The sequence below is a fragment of the Malania oleifera genome, chromosome 7 (assembly GCF_029873635.1).
Source record: "Malania oleifera isolate guangnan ecotype guangnan chromosome 7, ASM2987363v1, whole genome shotgun sequence".
Lineage (NCBI taxonomy): Eukaryota > Viridiplantae > Streptophyta > Magnoliopsida > Santalales > Ximeniaceae > Malania > Malania oleifera.
The window spans coordinates 63,460,121-63,476,733 of record NC_080423.1 but is presented as its reverse complement, the minus strand read 5'-3'; the positions used below and the strand labels follow the sequence as shown (position 1 = coordinate 63,476,733).

At 35.0% G+C, this 16,613-nt stretch overlaps 1 protein-coding gene across 1 annotated transcript; it reads left to right on the top strand.

The window, feature by feature from the left end:
- The first annotated feature begins 3,538 nt into the window (after window positions 1-3,538).
- On the top strand, window positions 3,539-11,462 carry LOC131160055 (BTB/POZ domain-containing protein At1g30440). The gene is made up of 4 exons (XM_058115366.1): window positions 3,539-4,612; window positions 6,291-6,360; window positions 9,076-10,296; window positions 10,733-11,462. The coding sequence occupies exons 1-4, from the start codon at window positions 4,554-4,556 to the stop codon at window positions 11,267-11,269; spliced, it is 1,887 nt and encodes a 628-aa protein (XP_057971349.1). The 5' UTR covers window positions 3,539-4,553; the 3' UTR covers window positions 11,270-11,462.
- Window positions 11,463-16,613: the final 5,151 nt, after the last annotated feature.

Here is a 16,613-nt window from a genome sequence, read left to right as displayed (position 1 = left end):
TCTTCATAGCTTCCATGACTTGTATCCTTTCGTGCATGCTAAACATTGTTTCTGTTCACAATATCAATGCACAGATCAAATTCCAAGTGATTTGTCATTATCAAAACCGAATTGGACTCATAGAGTCAACATATAATTTCATTTACATAAATTTACATATATGTGTAGAAGACATCCCTGGGACAAACGACATGATTAACCCCTATGATGAGTTGCTCGAAGGCTGGACTTATCATGGGTCATAAGCGCAAACAAAGTCAAAGTAACCATTTGCAAGTACGTCTATAGGCATCTGCAAGCTCTGTTGTAGGTCCGATTGCCTTACCACGTCTTGGGCCAAACCCCAGGGAAGGTACAACAACTCTTCGCAGGCCAACTGGCTGAAACCACCTACACTTCCACTACAGTGTGGTTGCACCTGGCCAAATAACTCACTAGCAACGGTATCGTGCTCGCAATAGAACTAGTCTCCAGGGTTCTTAAACCATATCATGCAATTTAAGTAATAAAAACTGTAACCTGGTTTCATTTCATAAGACATTCAAAATAATTCAATATTTTCACAAACTCATTTATTCCTCGGCATAAAACCGGCTTATCATAATCTCTCGGTATTAAATCGGCATATCAAAACCCTTGGTATTAAACTGGCATATCAATTTCCACATTTTCTGAAAACAGTTTGGAACCATAGCTTTCCACGTTTCAAAAAACTAACAATTCCATTTAAACCAAAACATCAGTCTCATGCCACACTGATTTGAGTAATACACCATAATATAACAAATAGTCCGAAAAAGTATAATTTATTGATAATAAGGATATAATCATCTCTAGGTTTTAGTTTAACTCAAGCATATGACTTTTAAGAAAACGGAGATGATTACCCTACTCCCGTTGACTTTTCCCCAAATATGTAACCATCAAAATCAACATTTTCATAAACCCGATTCACCCAAAAATCACACATAGTATTCCTATAATAAAAAACTTCAATTTAATCAATTTAGATTCAATAAAAACCTAACATAACTTAAACCCCTTACCTGACTGCTAGAAAAATATGCCTAAAAACCTTGAAGAACTGAAACTCTAGCTTCTGAGCTCGCCACCGAAAGTGAACCGGCAAGCCAAGAGAGGAGAGAAAAATGACCGAGGACCAATGATGGACTCCGAGTGATCTTAGAGAGAGAGAGCCACCTGATAAAGTGAGAGTAGAGAGAGAGAAAGTAGAGAAAGAGAGTAAAAAAAAACCTAATTTAGAGAGAGAGAGAGAGAGAGAGAGAGAGAGAGAGAGAGAGAGAGAGAGAGAGAGAGAGAAACGTTAAGTTATGAAAAATAAAACCTTACTTAGCCCTTAGTAACTCAGCCTGCAGGAAAACCGTATCGACGGTTTCCTTGAAACCATTGACGGTTTGGCCATCTGCCAAACCAAAAATTCTCTCTGTAGTTTGCTTGCAGGAAAATTGTCGATGGTTTTTTTGGGCTTTTCGAAACTGTCGACAATTTGGTCCTGTTCCAAACCGACTTCCCTCTTTTCTTTTCTTTTTTCTTTATTTCTCTTTTCTTTTGTTTATTTTTTTATATTTTCTTGGTTCGAGTTACTATAGAAGTACTTACATGAGACCTATTGTACAATACACATGGATCACTATCTAGGTCTTCATGTCTTTAAGTTTGATCTTCATCCAATTTTTTCTTCAATAGCCATTCCTGATTTGCTTGTGTTCTTCATGGCATTCCATTAATCATCTTTCATTGTGCTTTTTGTATTGAAATACCTGTAAACAACTTACTAGCACAATCAGATGCCTTAGTTTGTCATTATCAAAACGAGATTAAGTCTTATTAGGCCAATAACAAGGTCTTTATTAGGAATAAAAAATAGAATCAATGATCCTAATAGAGAAACACCTTTGTATCGGCACTATTCAACTTGGCACTGATACCAATTGTTGTGTTGGACACCCAACTTGTGTCAAACACCAAGACTACAACTTTCGCTATTGAATATCTAATTAAAACTAAAACAATGCAGAAACTAATAATAAAAGACAGTAATAAAGAATAATACAAGAATTTATGAAGTTCGGTACATAATTACCTACGTCCATAGGCGTCGACGATCAATCCACTACTTCTAAAAAAATTACAACTTTGGTAAATTTCAAACTACCAATAATAATTAAAAATACCCTAGAGTACAAGTACTATTTTTAACTCTACAAATTTGAGGTATGATTACAAATGTTTAGAGTTCAAAAAACATTTCCCATCAATGTGGGACAAAAACTAACAAAACCTTCCGTAATATTTAATTTTTGGGAGACTTACACCTCCTCAAAAGAATTGTATTTTTACAAAAGATAAGAGATTTGTATTTTTTTGACAAATCTAGAATTGTATTTTTACAAAAGATAAGAGATTTGTATTTTTTTGACAAATCTTAAGGAAGGTGCTTGAGATTTTTGAAAAATTATGGGAGGTTAGTATTTTTTGCCGAACTTTAGAGTAAGTTGCTCTTAAAATATTTATTTTTTAAATATTTTTCTTTAACATATAATGTAGATATATAAGTATTAAAAATTACTCGTTTACAAGATGACATACGTCGCACAAACTAATACAGAAGACTAAAAAGTAAATAAATTATTTGGGATTTATAAAATCCAACTCAATATTAGAAATTATATATGCTTAGACAACAATTTAACATCTTTGTACACAACCGTTTCCAATGCACTCAGAATATTAAAAGGGTTGGCTATACAAGCAATGGGCTGTTAGAAGTGCACTATGAATTCAATTTATTTATGATAGATAGTTATCTATTCTATTAATTAAGGCAAGTGGCAGTTTGTTTATTTGCATGTTTTTCTGTTATTCTCTTTGATTTTTTTCCCTTATATTTTTAAAATAAAAATTTAAAAGTGAAAGAATTGGTAATTAATAATTTTATAATTGTTGGAAGTTATTTACGGCTTTTTCATTATCTTTATTTTCTAATTTTTTTCATAATAATAATAATAATAATAATAATTGAGGGAGAATGATTTTTAACTTGAATTTTTTCTTGTTTTCCTTTTAAAATTAATAGAACATAGTCAACGTACACTTAGTAAGGAATCAAAAGATTCACAATTGGCTTTTCAAAAAATACCATTTGTTTCTAATTTTTTTTATAAGTTAAAAACTAATATAAAATTAATAGAACATATGCTTATAAATAATCACAAGGTTCACAATTAGTTTTTTTTTTTTAAATACCATCTGTTTCTAACAAAATTGCATATTTAGAAAGTTTCTATCAGATAAATTTCATATATCATCTGTTCAACACACTCCAAAAATTATCATCAAAGGATTAGGTCAAGCTAATCTTAAAAAAACCCTTCAAATCAAATGACCACTTTATTTTTATTTTTTAATTTTTAAAATAGTAATAGGTGAGTGTGGTTGTGGCAGATGGGATGGGCCCTGAAAGGTCATATTGGGATTGGTCCCCCCTTCCCGCCTGGAACAGAAGCATTGCACATTCATTAATGTGTGTAAATTCATAAATTATGCATTAACTATTCATAATATACTAACTTCTCCATTGGATTCTCTCTCCTCCATGGAAGCTAGGTTTAGACCTCCACATGGGAGGGTTGTAACCTGTAAGCTCCTCATTAATTATAAAATCAATATAAAATGGAAAGCAGAAACTTTCTTCTCGGGCTCTGTTTTGTTCATAAATTATGAGAGAATTCAAATTTGGAAAGCTGAGCAGGTTCCCACAAGGACCCACAAGTAATTTAAAGAGTAGCCATTAATGAATCAACTGTGTTGGGATTTTTTAGTCTCCTGGGTTCTCTGGAGACAGATGGGTCTGGCAGGTCAAACGGCCTTGCAGAAATTATTGTGAGGCAATTGAAACACGGAGTGCTTTTTGGGTTCCTTTTCTTAAATGGGTACGAGTGGTTTTGGTTTCTAATGTGTCAAACGTGGTTGAATTTTGGATTCTTCTGCTGGTTTATTGCGTAAAGAACAGGAGTTGGGTGATTTTTGGCAGCAGCAATTGGGGGAGTTGACCTAAATTTGGTGTTCGTTTGGGAGTAATTTATCTTATAGAAGTGTCTTGGGATGAGATTTTGGAATTTCTCAAGGTCGACATGACCTGTTGGGGTGGTTGGAGTTCAGAACCTTGAAAACCAAGGGGCATAAACTGGTTTTTAGGGTTTTCTTCTTGGGCATAGAACAGAGTTTGTGCAGAAGTTCACTGTGGTCTTTTTGGTTTCTGGGTTGATTAAGGCCGCTCTTGGCGTTAGATTTGTGATTTTTAGGGTTTTCTTCCCGGAAGAAGCTGTATTTTTGTACTGTTTCAGCATTCAGAAAGGCTTCAGGAATTTGAGACCATTTCTTTTCTTTTCTCTTCCGGGGGATTTTGAGTTGAGTGTGGGGTTTAAGGGCACAGAGATGCCCTGGTTTGGGGCAGGAGTCGGTGCACTGCCCTAAATTTTTGGGTTTCCATCTCAGCTTGGCACAGCTTACAGTTCTCTCATTGGGTGAAAATGGCTTGTATGAAGTTGGGATCCAAAACTGATGCATTTCAACGGCAGGGGCAGGCCTGGTATGTTCCATCATCTCTACAACTTACTTTAATGTTTGATCCATGGTGACGGCAGATATATTTGTATTCGTTGTATCTGTAAACTAGTAGAGCGTCTTCTCTGTATCTCCGTGTGTGTGTATTTTGGGGTTTATATTTTTCATTTTTGAATCTTTATCTTGGAATTTGAAATCTCTGCAATACTTTAATGAATTAGTGTTTCTTAAAGTTTTTAGAGTCTACATATCACGTGCTTTGTGTCACAAAGGAAGTCCAAAAACTACAAGCAATTTAAGCTGTCACTGGTGTGCTTGAATTTATTGAAGTTCTAATCTCAATTTTTGATGCTAGAATTATTATTATTGTTATTATTATTATAATATTTTGTTTGGATTTTGGGTTGAGCATTATGTTGTGAATTTATTTTTGTAGTCATGGGTAAATTTACATGGTTAATATCTTAACCTCAATATTAGACTTAATCAGGTGGCATTAGCTATTAGGTAAGCCATTTTTCTGGTTAGCATGGGGATTACTTCAACGAATCGATGTTGATGGACCTGCTGACATAGTTATAATTAAAACTGATGGATGTTTTTGGTTACTTTGTGGCAGTTGTTCATCAACGACAACATTATGTATTCACTTATGAAACAAAGAAAAATTTTGAGATGGTTGGCATCCATCTCTCGTTCTATTCTTAAATCGCTGATTGCCATATTGTGGTTTGGAGGCTTCACTTCTGGGATGGAGGCTTTGGCTTCAAAATGCTTTCTCCATTGACCACGTCTCTTAAATATTGATGTTATATGTGTCTCATAAGCATTTTGCCAAACACATGAAGATATGCCCCCTTAATTTTTAAGCTACAATTTTTTTTTTTTTTTTAAATTTCATTTTTTTCTAGTCTGACTAGAATATTGTAATCAATAAAGCAATGAGAATTCTCACATTGGGTTGACCTCCTTGGTTGGACCAAACTGATTATGGGCTTCAGGCTGTGCATGGATTATTGATATGCTCATTTAGATTGTTGGCTGATTAAAAGAGTGCTTGTATTGGTGTTGAACCAATTGGACACCGCCCCTATCATTTGGAAAGATATAAGACAGGTTTTTTTGTCCACGGTGTATCTTATTTTAACACTTTGGAAGTAGCTTTATCCAATACCTTGTCTCCATGTTGGATATCAACCCCATATTTATGTGTCTAGGTTACCGTCCTTAGCATGCTGAAAGCTGTGGAAGATAAAATCGGACATCTTACTCTACCCAGATTACTGTGCATGTTATATTTGCTACAGAACTAAACATAACAGAAACTAGGAAGTGTGCAATTATTTTCGTTAGAGTTGTCTTGTGATTATTTTTGTTTTCCTTCTGCTGCTTTCCTTCTGTAACTGGAGGACATTTAGTTCTCCTTGTCTTAACTTCCTTTCTTTGTTGTACTCTTTAGTATTTATTTCTTTCTCCAGTACAATGCTTTGTTTACCAAACAAATTTAAAAAAAGGATAGTAAGAAAAGTTATGATATAATTGACTGATTTTGGTTAGCATTGCCTTTTTACCCTTCATTTCTTATATAGGAATGTGTCCAAGCTTCTATTCCCTTGATCATAAATTCAATGAATTATTGATATATTTCATTTCTTGCAAAAATATATAGCTGTTTTCGAATTTCTCACCCATGTAATTTGCAGGTTCTGCACAACTGGCCTTCCAAGTGATATTGTTGTTGAAGTTGATGAGATGTCCTTCCATTTACACAAGGTAACTTCTCCTTAGCAAATTTATATTTTCTTCTATTATACTTCAAGCGATATTGTTGTTTTTGTTCCACATCAACCCTTGATCGAACAGTAAGGGCGTTATGCTCAAACTGAAAGTTGCAGGTTCTTGTCTTGGAAACAGCCTCTCTAGAAGTGGAGGCAAGGCTGTGTATATTATGCCCTCTCCAGAACTCAGATACAGCATTGGATCCTTGTGTACTGGGTGTTCTGTTAGCTATAAACCAATTCTCGTTGATTTTTAATTTTTATTTCTTATTGAATAATCAGCTTCAGACTTTAGAAATTAGAAATATCTTTGGTCTTATTCAAGGCAGGTAAATCATTAATCAAAAATATATTTTTGATAACTAAAGAAGTACATTAAGAGGAGGGAAGAAAGAACTACGAATAAGAGGAGAACCATTATAATAAGAGGGAGAGAAGAAAGAACTATGAATAAGAGGAGAACCATAAGTCCTCACAAGAAAGGACAGAGCCAAACATAAAAAATAAAAAGAAAGGAGGGAAAAACATCAAAGAAAACCTAAAACTACCTGAGTCATTAATCGAATGCCCTCTGGGCTTTGCCTATAAGCCAGAACCTGCTTGACATTGTCGTAGAACCGTAGAATTTGTACCTTATCAGCTTTTCAATCAACTTTATTTTAGTATATATCTGTTACAATGCCATATTTTCCCCCCTTTTCTGTGTTCATCACCTTTCATTCCCCCATCTCCATTATCTCTGTCCTCCTTTCTTTCCTTTCTCCTTTTCTCGTATCTGCTTTGTGATTGCAGTGAAAAGGAATGTGCGGCAAAACAGTATTATTTTTTCCCTACAATTTATTCTATCAAATTCCCACAGCTTCAGGTGATTGTTCAAGTCCCTAAATCCTAATTATGAAAATTTATAACTGGAACTTTGCCTCTATCCAAAATTTTATGGACTGTTAAATGGAACTTGAAATTCTAGGTAATATGGTAATACTCTACATATGATGCCTAGATCTTGGTTTCTGACCAGTTTTGGTGTTCTTGATAAGGTGGGTGGTGAGGCATTTTTATGAATCCATTTTGAATTATGATACCTCTAATGAGATGCAATTATAACAAGATCCAACTCCCACTTAGAGAGTTCAAATCTTTATTAAATCAAACTGAATAAGTAAACATCCAACATTCTGTTTTCCAATTTGTCTTGACATTCAAAATTTTCAATTTTCTAGTTTGCCTTGGGTTTGCACTGAGAATGGTCTATTTGCAGCCTAAATTGATAAGTCATTAAGGATGCATTGTTTCATGGGATAGAATAAGATAGAATTGGCTAATCTCATGTATCCCTTATCTGGCATGCCTCAAGTAGATAATAGGACTGGCAAATAAGGCCCACTTATCCCATCCACACGGATACTGCTAGCCGGTTTATGCCCAACAGCCTGCTTATCCTATCCATGGGATTGCATTTTGTTGGTCCATTTATAAAAGAACAATTTTTTTTGCCCTGACCCTTCTCACACATCTCCAGAGAGCTGTCTTCCATTCTTCCTTGTGATGAGAGAGGAGCAACTCCTCCCAGCATAACCCTTCTTGACCATCTTCTTGGATAATCATAATTTTGTTTCAACTTGAGATCTAGACTTTTTTAATCCCTACCTTCAGCGGCTGGTGGGACTAACAGAAAATTACCCTGCATTATGAAGTGGAACGGTAGGGATGAGGTGTGGCAGGCCCACCAAATTGATGAGTCTCTGCTCTTTGAAGAGGTTGTTGATGGACCTAGGGAGGGATCTGGGGTTTCTCAAGGTTTTGGGTGAGTGCAGAGATGTCATATTCACTGCAGTCTATTTTCTTTGTCGATGATTCATGCTATATTGTTTTGTGCAATTTTTTTTTTAAATTTGAAATTTTTAGGTTGCTAGATATTATTTTGTTTTGTTTGGTCTTTATTTTTAAAAGTTTCAATTTTTTTTTTCAAATTTGAAAAGAAAAAAAATTGATATTTTTTTTTTTTGGGAAATAGAGTGGAAGAAGTGTTGACTAATCATTGTTTTCTTTTAAAGTTCAAAGGTATGGTTCAGTTTAAAAATAATACTAAAGGAAAACAATATTTTAGAAATTCATGAAATTCCTGTTAGGGGCATTTTTGTCTTTTTGATGCCTAGCTTATCATATCTTATAACTTTTATTCTGCCAAATGATATATGGTATGGGTAGCAATTAATTGGGTGAACTACCCATATGGGCATTGGTAGTCAACATGGTTCATGTTCTGGTTTGGGTTATATTGAAGTTTGGCTGAGGACAGATTTGATGTTCAGCATCTCCCTGTTAATTATTGCTTAATAGATATACCCTATTGACATGTAAACTTATGACTAAAATAAGCAGCTTTATTGTAGTCAACTGCCTCACCCACCTATATTCAGAGTTGATGTATAGTTGCATGCAACTCAGTTTTGGGGAGGCCATACAGATGCAAGTTGAGTTTTCAGTTGTGTTCAGGTCATTGCTAGACTTATCTGGTTAGAAAATGGTTTGGCTGCCTCTTTCTAAACACACTTCGCTGTAATCCATAGTGAAATTTGCATAGCAACATTACCTTTTGCCCTCGGCATTTATTAGGGCTGTAATGTGAAAGTAGGGATAGGGAGTTTATCTTTTGGAAACTTGGAAGTGTTTATAATATCTGAAATCTTGCAATAATCTTCATATGCAGTTTCCTTTGCTTTCTAGAAGTGGAGTTCTGGAAAGGTTGATTGCAAAAGCATCAGAAGGAGGAGCAGAAGTCATACACCTCTCTGACATCCCTGGTGGGGCCAAAACTTTTGAACTTGTAGCCAAATTCTGTTATGGTGTGAAACTTGAGCTTACTGCTTCAAATGTTGTCTACATCCGTTGTGCTGCTGAGCATCTTGAGATGACGGAGGAGTATGGGGAAGGCAATCTTATTACACTGACTGAAACCTTTCTCAATCAAGTGGTCCTTCGAAATTGGAAAGACTCCTTAAAAGCTCTTCAAACTTGTGATGATATTCTGCCTCATGCTGAAGAACTCAATATTACAAAGAGGTGTATTGACTCATTAGCTGTAAAGGCATGTACGGACCCAAATTTGTTTGGCTGGCCTGTCATGGATCATGGTGGGCCCATGCAAAGCCCTGGTGGGAGTGTCTTGTGGAATGGGATAAGCACAGGGGCTAGACCAAAAAATTCTAGTTCAGATTGGTGGTATGAGGATGTATCTACTTTAAGTTTACCTCTCTATAAGAGGTTGATTTCTGTCATGGAATCCCGTGGAATCAAACATGAGATTATTGCGGAGTCTCTCGCCTTTTATGCCAAAAGGTATCTTCCTGGTCTGAATCGCCATCAAGGTGTCAGTGAGCCCAGCAACCGTATGGCACCAGTAGCTTTGGGAGGGCCGCCATCAGAAGAATATCAGAAGCTCTTACTAGAGGAGATTGATAGGTTACTTCCTATTCAGAAAGGTCTAGTATCAACCAAGTTTTTGTTTGGTATGCTTCGTACAGCCATGATTCTTCGAACAAGTTCTTCTTGCGCATCAACTCTAGAAAGAAGGATAGGGATGCAGCTTGATCAAGCAACTCTAGAAGATCTTTTAATTCCTAACTTCTCTTATTCAATGGAAACACTCTATAATGTTGAGTGTGTGCAGCGGATTCTTCAGCACTTTTTAGAAATGGATCAGGCAATGGGTGGGGTATCCCCATGTTCAGTTGATGATGGCCAGTTGATAGAGTCACCTTCCTTGACACCTATCACGATGGTAGCCAAACTGATTGATGGATACCTTGCGGAGGTTGCTCCTGATGTTAATTTGAAGCTCCCCAAGTTTCAGTCCCTTGCTGCTGCTGTTCCTGAATATGCCAGACCCTTGGATGACGGTCTTTATCGTGCAATTGACATATATCTGAAGGTACCAGCTCCATCTTTGTTAACTTCATTTTTTCCCTTTTGGGATAGTTTCTTCTGGTATTTTTGTAGTTGATTCCTGTTTTGGATCTATATAATTGATCTTTTAACAATAGCCCAACTTGACCACATAAATTTGGTTCTCTTTTTTCGTACACAAATCAATTTAATACCAATACAAGTCCAAACTAGAATGACCAAAGGTCTGTGAGTTATCCTCTAGTAGAACCCTCTGCAACACATTTGCTCAAAATGGTGTAATAATTTTCAACCTGCATTTTAATTTTAGTGCTTGATTTTGATTGAAGCAAATTAAGTATCTGAGCTTGAAATTCATCTTTTGGGCTTTCAGAGGAAAAAGCATAAATTACTAGATTGCGAACATCTCATTAAAATTTTCTGGCTTATCAACCTGAATGTGGTTGGTTAAACAATTGCAGTCACACCCATGGCTGGCAGAGTCAGACAGAGAACAACTTTGCAGGCTCATGGACTGCCAGAAGCTCTCCCTGGAAGCTTGCACCCACGCGGCACAAAATGAAAGGTTGCCCCTAAGAATAATTGTGCAGGTCCTCTTTTTCGAGCAGCTCCAGCTGAGGACTTCCATTGCAGGCTGCTTTCTGGTGTCCGACAATCTTGATGGGTCAAGACAGTTGAGGAGTGGACTTGCTGGGTCTAGTGAGGGAGGCTGGGCCACTGCCGTGAGGGAGAATCAGGTTTTAAAGGTGGGAATGGATAGCATGAGGATTCGGGTTTCTGAGCTTGAGAGGGAGTGTTCAAACATGAGGCAAGAGATTGAGAAGTTGGGTCAGGTCAAAGGATCTAGCAGATGGAGCAGTGTGTCAAAGAAGTTTGGTTTCATGGCAAAGACTCAGATGTGCAGTGCTCAAGAGGGGTCGATAAGCAGGCAGAATGATCGAAGTGTTAAGCTTGAGACGGCAAAGGACAGGCATGGCAAGCAGAAGAAAAACTCTTGAGGGTTAGATTTTCCTGTTTGAAAATTGTTCTTATTTCTCATTTTTTGTATCTCTCCTATTGGTTCTTATTTATTTTTTTTTTCTTTCAGAACTCTAATTGAGTGATCTGTGTCATACATCTGTCAATTGACCTAACCCTCCACTATCTTAATCTGACAATGTACTTTATGTTTCAAAGTTTTATGTTTCAAAATTCATTTCTCTCTCTTTTTTTTATGGATTACGCACCGGGTATCCATGCGTCCGTTTTATGGTCCACGTGACTAATCCTGCGCCCCTTGAAGTTGACCCTACAATTCCAAAGGAAAGGTAAATTCATGAGTCTAGGGGCGGAAACGAGCCCAAGAGGGTTTGAACACTTGATCTCGTGAAAAGCACTCTTACAACCCGCACTACCACCTGAATTACATCCTAGGGGTATTCATTTCTCTCTTGAAACCACTTTAAGTGTTTTTTTTTTAGAAAAAAAGTCTTGAATTTAAGAAGTGCAAAGCTAGTGTTCCAAAGTATAAGTGGTAATTGGTTGTGTTTAATATAAAATGATATTTGGATACTTACTTTTACTATAGGATGTTATATGATGATTTTTAAATATATTTTAAATTACAAATATTGATATTTTTAATTAACAATTTTATTACTATTTTTTTTAATTAAAATTTATGGTCAAAATAATATACTAATTAAATTTATTTTTAATTTATTTAATGTTAATTTAAATTAATAAATAGTTCTTTTTCAATTCAAAATTGAATTATAATAACTAATATGTCATATGTAATAGTAAAATAATATATGATTATTTTTAAATATATTTTAAATGAAATAACATTTATTTTAAAATTTTAAAAGATTATTATATTAATTTTTAATTAAAATTCATATATTTTCTTTTAATTAAAATAATTTATTAATTAACAATAATTGTCACATTACTTAATATTGAAAATAGTATTAATATCTAAGTTAAAAATTTTAGTTTATTTGATGTTAATTATAAATTTATAGATGGTTCTTTTCATTCATTTCAAAATTTAGTTATATTTTATAATTATTAGTATGTTATATGCATAATAAAATAATATATAATTATTTGATAATATACATTTTAATTAAAAGTATATTTTTTTTAAGTAAAAATTTATTGTTATGTTAGTTGTCATTTTTAATCAACATATAAATATTTTTATTAAGTAAAAATAATATAATATGATATTCTGATTAACAATAATCTTATTCTTAATTTAAATTCATAATATATGATTATCATATTAATTTATGTAAAAATAATATTATTAATTAAATTAGTATTTTAATTTAGTCCTGAGACCTTAAAACATAATGCTTATGGCATGTGTTTACTTTTTATAGCTGCTTTATAGAGGCTTTGTGTGAACGTCATTTTGGGATTGGACATAAAATTTCAAATGGCAAGAAAAAGAAGCCTAACAGAGTATAGGTTGGCTGATAAAAATTTAGTTAAGTCATTACCTCCTTTAAAAGTGAGCAACCGGCGGCTACATTATCAGGTCACCTAAATTATGTGTTGAATATTGAGTTTTCTTTAATCACATTCTCTCATTAGTTATAGATTGATTGAAGGATGTTTTAGCAGAGCTCTTCTTCAATTTGCAGCTTTATCTTTAATGGTGTTTTGTGCAATAAACGAGAGGGAACAGTAGGCAGTAAGTAACCCGACCCAAGTGGCTTGAAAAGCATTTGCAAATAAATATATAGTAGCTGAAATAATGGCAGTCAGATACCACAAAGGATCTAATAAACTGCCTTGCAATAATGAATAGAGCAGCCCACAAATAAGAAAAATTCAGTAAGGGTCCAATTGTAGCAATGAAAGTTTCCCAGGAAAGTTAAATGCTAGGGTCTTGGATGATGGATCCTCTCCTTGACGAAGACAGGGGGATTGGTCCTTGCACCCCCATATTGTTGACATCTAGCAACTTTAAAGGTCAATGGCCACAATTCATGCATGCCCCACTTACCAAAAATACAGTCATATTGCACGCAATAAAATCGTTAATGTCCATTGCTCTGTTTCTAACCTTTTGCCCATTACCATACTCTGATTCTAGTTGCAACCTTCAACTGAGAAGGTGAAATCCTCAAACTGGACGAAAACCCAGTTTTGCAACAATATCTTGGTCATTTTTACCAGTTCATTCACCATAGCAATGACGAATTCTTGTGTGGAAGAAAATTGGTCGCCTGCATGTGTTGAAAATGCAAGAACCATTTTTTGGTTGATTCTGCTTTGGTCAATTTGTATATGGAATGGACAAAAGTCAAATGTGGTTTGTTGTTGACTTCTGTTTGATAAAATGCCGATGAGAGATGACCTTGTTTCTCACATACAGTACAGATGCCTCCTCCATATAATAAAACAACAACAAAACCAAGCCTTAGTTCCATTAGGTGGGATCGGTTATATGAATCATTTTCCGCCAATTTATGCAGTCATGAACCATTTCTTTTAATAGATTCAAGGATATTAAATCCTTACTCACTATCTCCTCTCAAGTTATTTTAGGTCTACCCCTACCTCTTCTACTACCCCTTACGATAACTGAGTCACTCTTCTTCACAGATGCACTATGTGGCATACGTTACAAGTATCCATACCATCTGAGTAGTCCCTCCCTTATCTTATTTTCTACAGGAGTTATACCTAACTTACCACAAATATATTCATTTCTTAATTTATCTTTCAATGTTATACCACTCATCCATTTAAACATTCTCATTTCGACAACTTTTACTTTTTGGATATTATGTTTTTTCGTCGCCTAACATTCCGATCCATATAGCATAGTTGGTCTTATAGTTGTCCTATAGATGCCTCCTCCATGATGATCTCCTTTTTTTTTCCACCAAAAGAATTATTTTCAGACGACTATTTATCATGTTCCCCAACTAGATTCCAATATATTGCTAATCAACATAATAGTAGTAGGGGTAATTCTAAAAGTAGCTAGTGGTGTTGCAACGACAATAGCAACCACAAGTGATTCTAATTCTAGTTTCACGACATCGTTGATTACGACACATCAATAACATATTTTACATATCATGTTTAAGGGAAACTGGAAGATCCTAATTCCAAGTCCACTACATCCCTTTTGCAAAATCTAAATCATGATTACAAAACCAAAGCTTTCATGCCACAAAGAATCCGGCCGGTGAACTCACCATACAAACAAGCAATATGGGAAAAATGGGACATTGCATGAATGCTAGTGTCGAAATGTGCAGCTATCCTGTTCCCAACTAAATTCTAGTCAAGAATGATAGGAGACTATTTTCTTCTCAATAACAGAGGCTGCAAGTTCTTTAAATAATGTTTTAGCAATCGGAAAATATTTTAGGAATGGGTTACTTCAAGCATGTTTACAATGAACATCACAAACGCTTTACACTGAAATAGGATGGAGACATGTCCTTGTCTATTGAAAACATCATCTGAATTCCTGTTCTCAAGGAATAGCTAATTCCCTTTCATCTAGGTGATGAAGAGGCCTCCCCCTAAAAGATAGGATCTCCAAGTTCTCAAAATTGAAGGCTGCAACTAGGATCTCAGAGTGATACGTCGATAGAATACCCTTGTGCCAACTAGGCGTGTGTAGAAGAGAGAAGAACAAAGCAAAGGATAAATAATGAAATATAGGCATATATTTGCCACAAAGTGTTTTTCTTTATTTGTACATTGGTTAATTTAGTGTATTATAAATATAGATGCAGATATCTATTTAGAATGCTAGTTTATTTTATTTTTTAACCAAATCAAAAGTTTCTGTTTTATTTTTTTTTTTAAAGTTCAAACATTAACTTTGAAACATTCTAAATGTAATTTTATAAAGTTTTGGTTGAATTCACTTTGTATATATAATATAAAAATTTACTTCTTTTAAGAATATTTGATTTTACTTTCTAAGATGAAAATATTTTTGTTGTTTTTATAGAAATGTCGGTTTTATATTGTTAGGATCAGAGAAGCTCATGGGTGGGCTTGATACATATAGTGAACACCAACTTGACCCAAAAACTTAAGTTTATTAGATTTTGGATTTAACCATGTATATAAGCACCCATCATCCACTCAAATTTTCTAATGTGGGACAAACTCACAAGTGAAATTCTCAATAATCTTCTCCTTACTTGTGAGTTCTAACTGCTCCCCCTTAAATAGAAACCGTCTCCCTTATGGGAGTAAGTTCAATTCCCCAATAGTTGCTCAAGTGGGCCTTACCACTGGCGCCTTACGTGCGTCGGATTGCATTCCACGTGTCTCTGAACCAATCCTACGTCTCATGTCTTGACCCTATTCGGATCTATCCCCAGCCTAGATGATCCTTATTGGCCTCGGCCACACACTTAGTCTTCCAACTGTTAGCATGACAAGAGAATTAGCTTTGAACTGTCGGCTCTAATACCACTTCTTGTGGTATCTGATTACCACTTCATTAGAAAATCAAAGTTTAAGAAAACAAACAGAGAAAAACTTGCTTTCCTCCATGCTTGATCAGAGAAATTTAAATCAAACAATAGCAAAGCACAAAATAGAGCAAGAAATAGACAGATCAAACATAATATGAACAACACAAGTGATATAACGTGGTTCAGCCATAAAGGCCTACATCCATAGCAGGAACCTCACCTTGGAGATGCTTTCATTAAATGGTGGAGAACGATCTAAAAATACACAAATCTAACCTTTCGAGCTTATAGATCTCCTCCAAATTCAGCCCAAGAAACCCTCCCTGAAAACCCTAACCCTCGTTATCGCCAAAGCTCTTGGTCTTTTTTTTCTTTTCTGACTCTCCCGAAAATCCTCTTCAAAATAATTACAATCTGAAGTCTCTAGAACCAGCACTGGAGATTAAATGCTTTACATATAAAATGCAAGATTGAAAAAATTACACAATTGCCCTTAAATGACAAAAAATACAGTCGTTGGAATTCCAATAGTGTTTGACGGTTCAGATGACTCCTAGCAAGTTTGACATTCTTCGACAATTCTCCACCTTGGCAAGCTTGTAACCCTTGCTCTTCCCTTGCTTCTCCTATGGTTGTTCCTGCAAATAAAAACACTAGCTACTTCCTAAATTAATCAAGTTTGAACAATGTTCAAACTTTGATTTTGGTACTACCTTAGTCATCATATCAGAGGGATTATCCTCTGTTGGAATTTTCCTTACCTCTATTTTATCACTAGAAATAATATCCCTTACAAAATGTATTCTAACATCTATATGTTTGGTCCTTTCATGATAAACATGATTCTTAGCCAAATGAATAGTGCTTTGATTATCACAATAAACTATGACAGCTC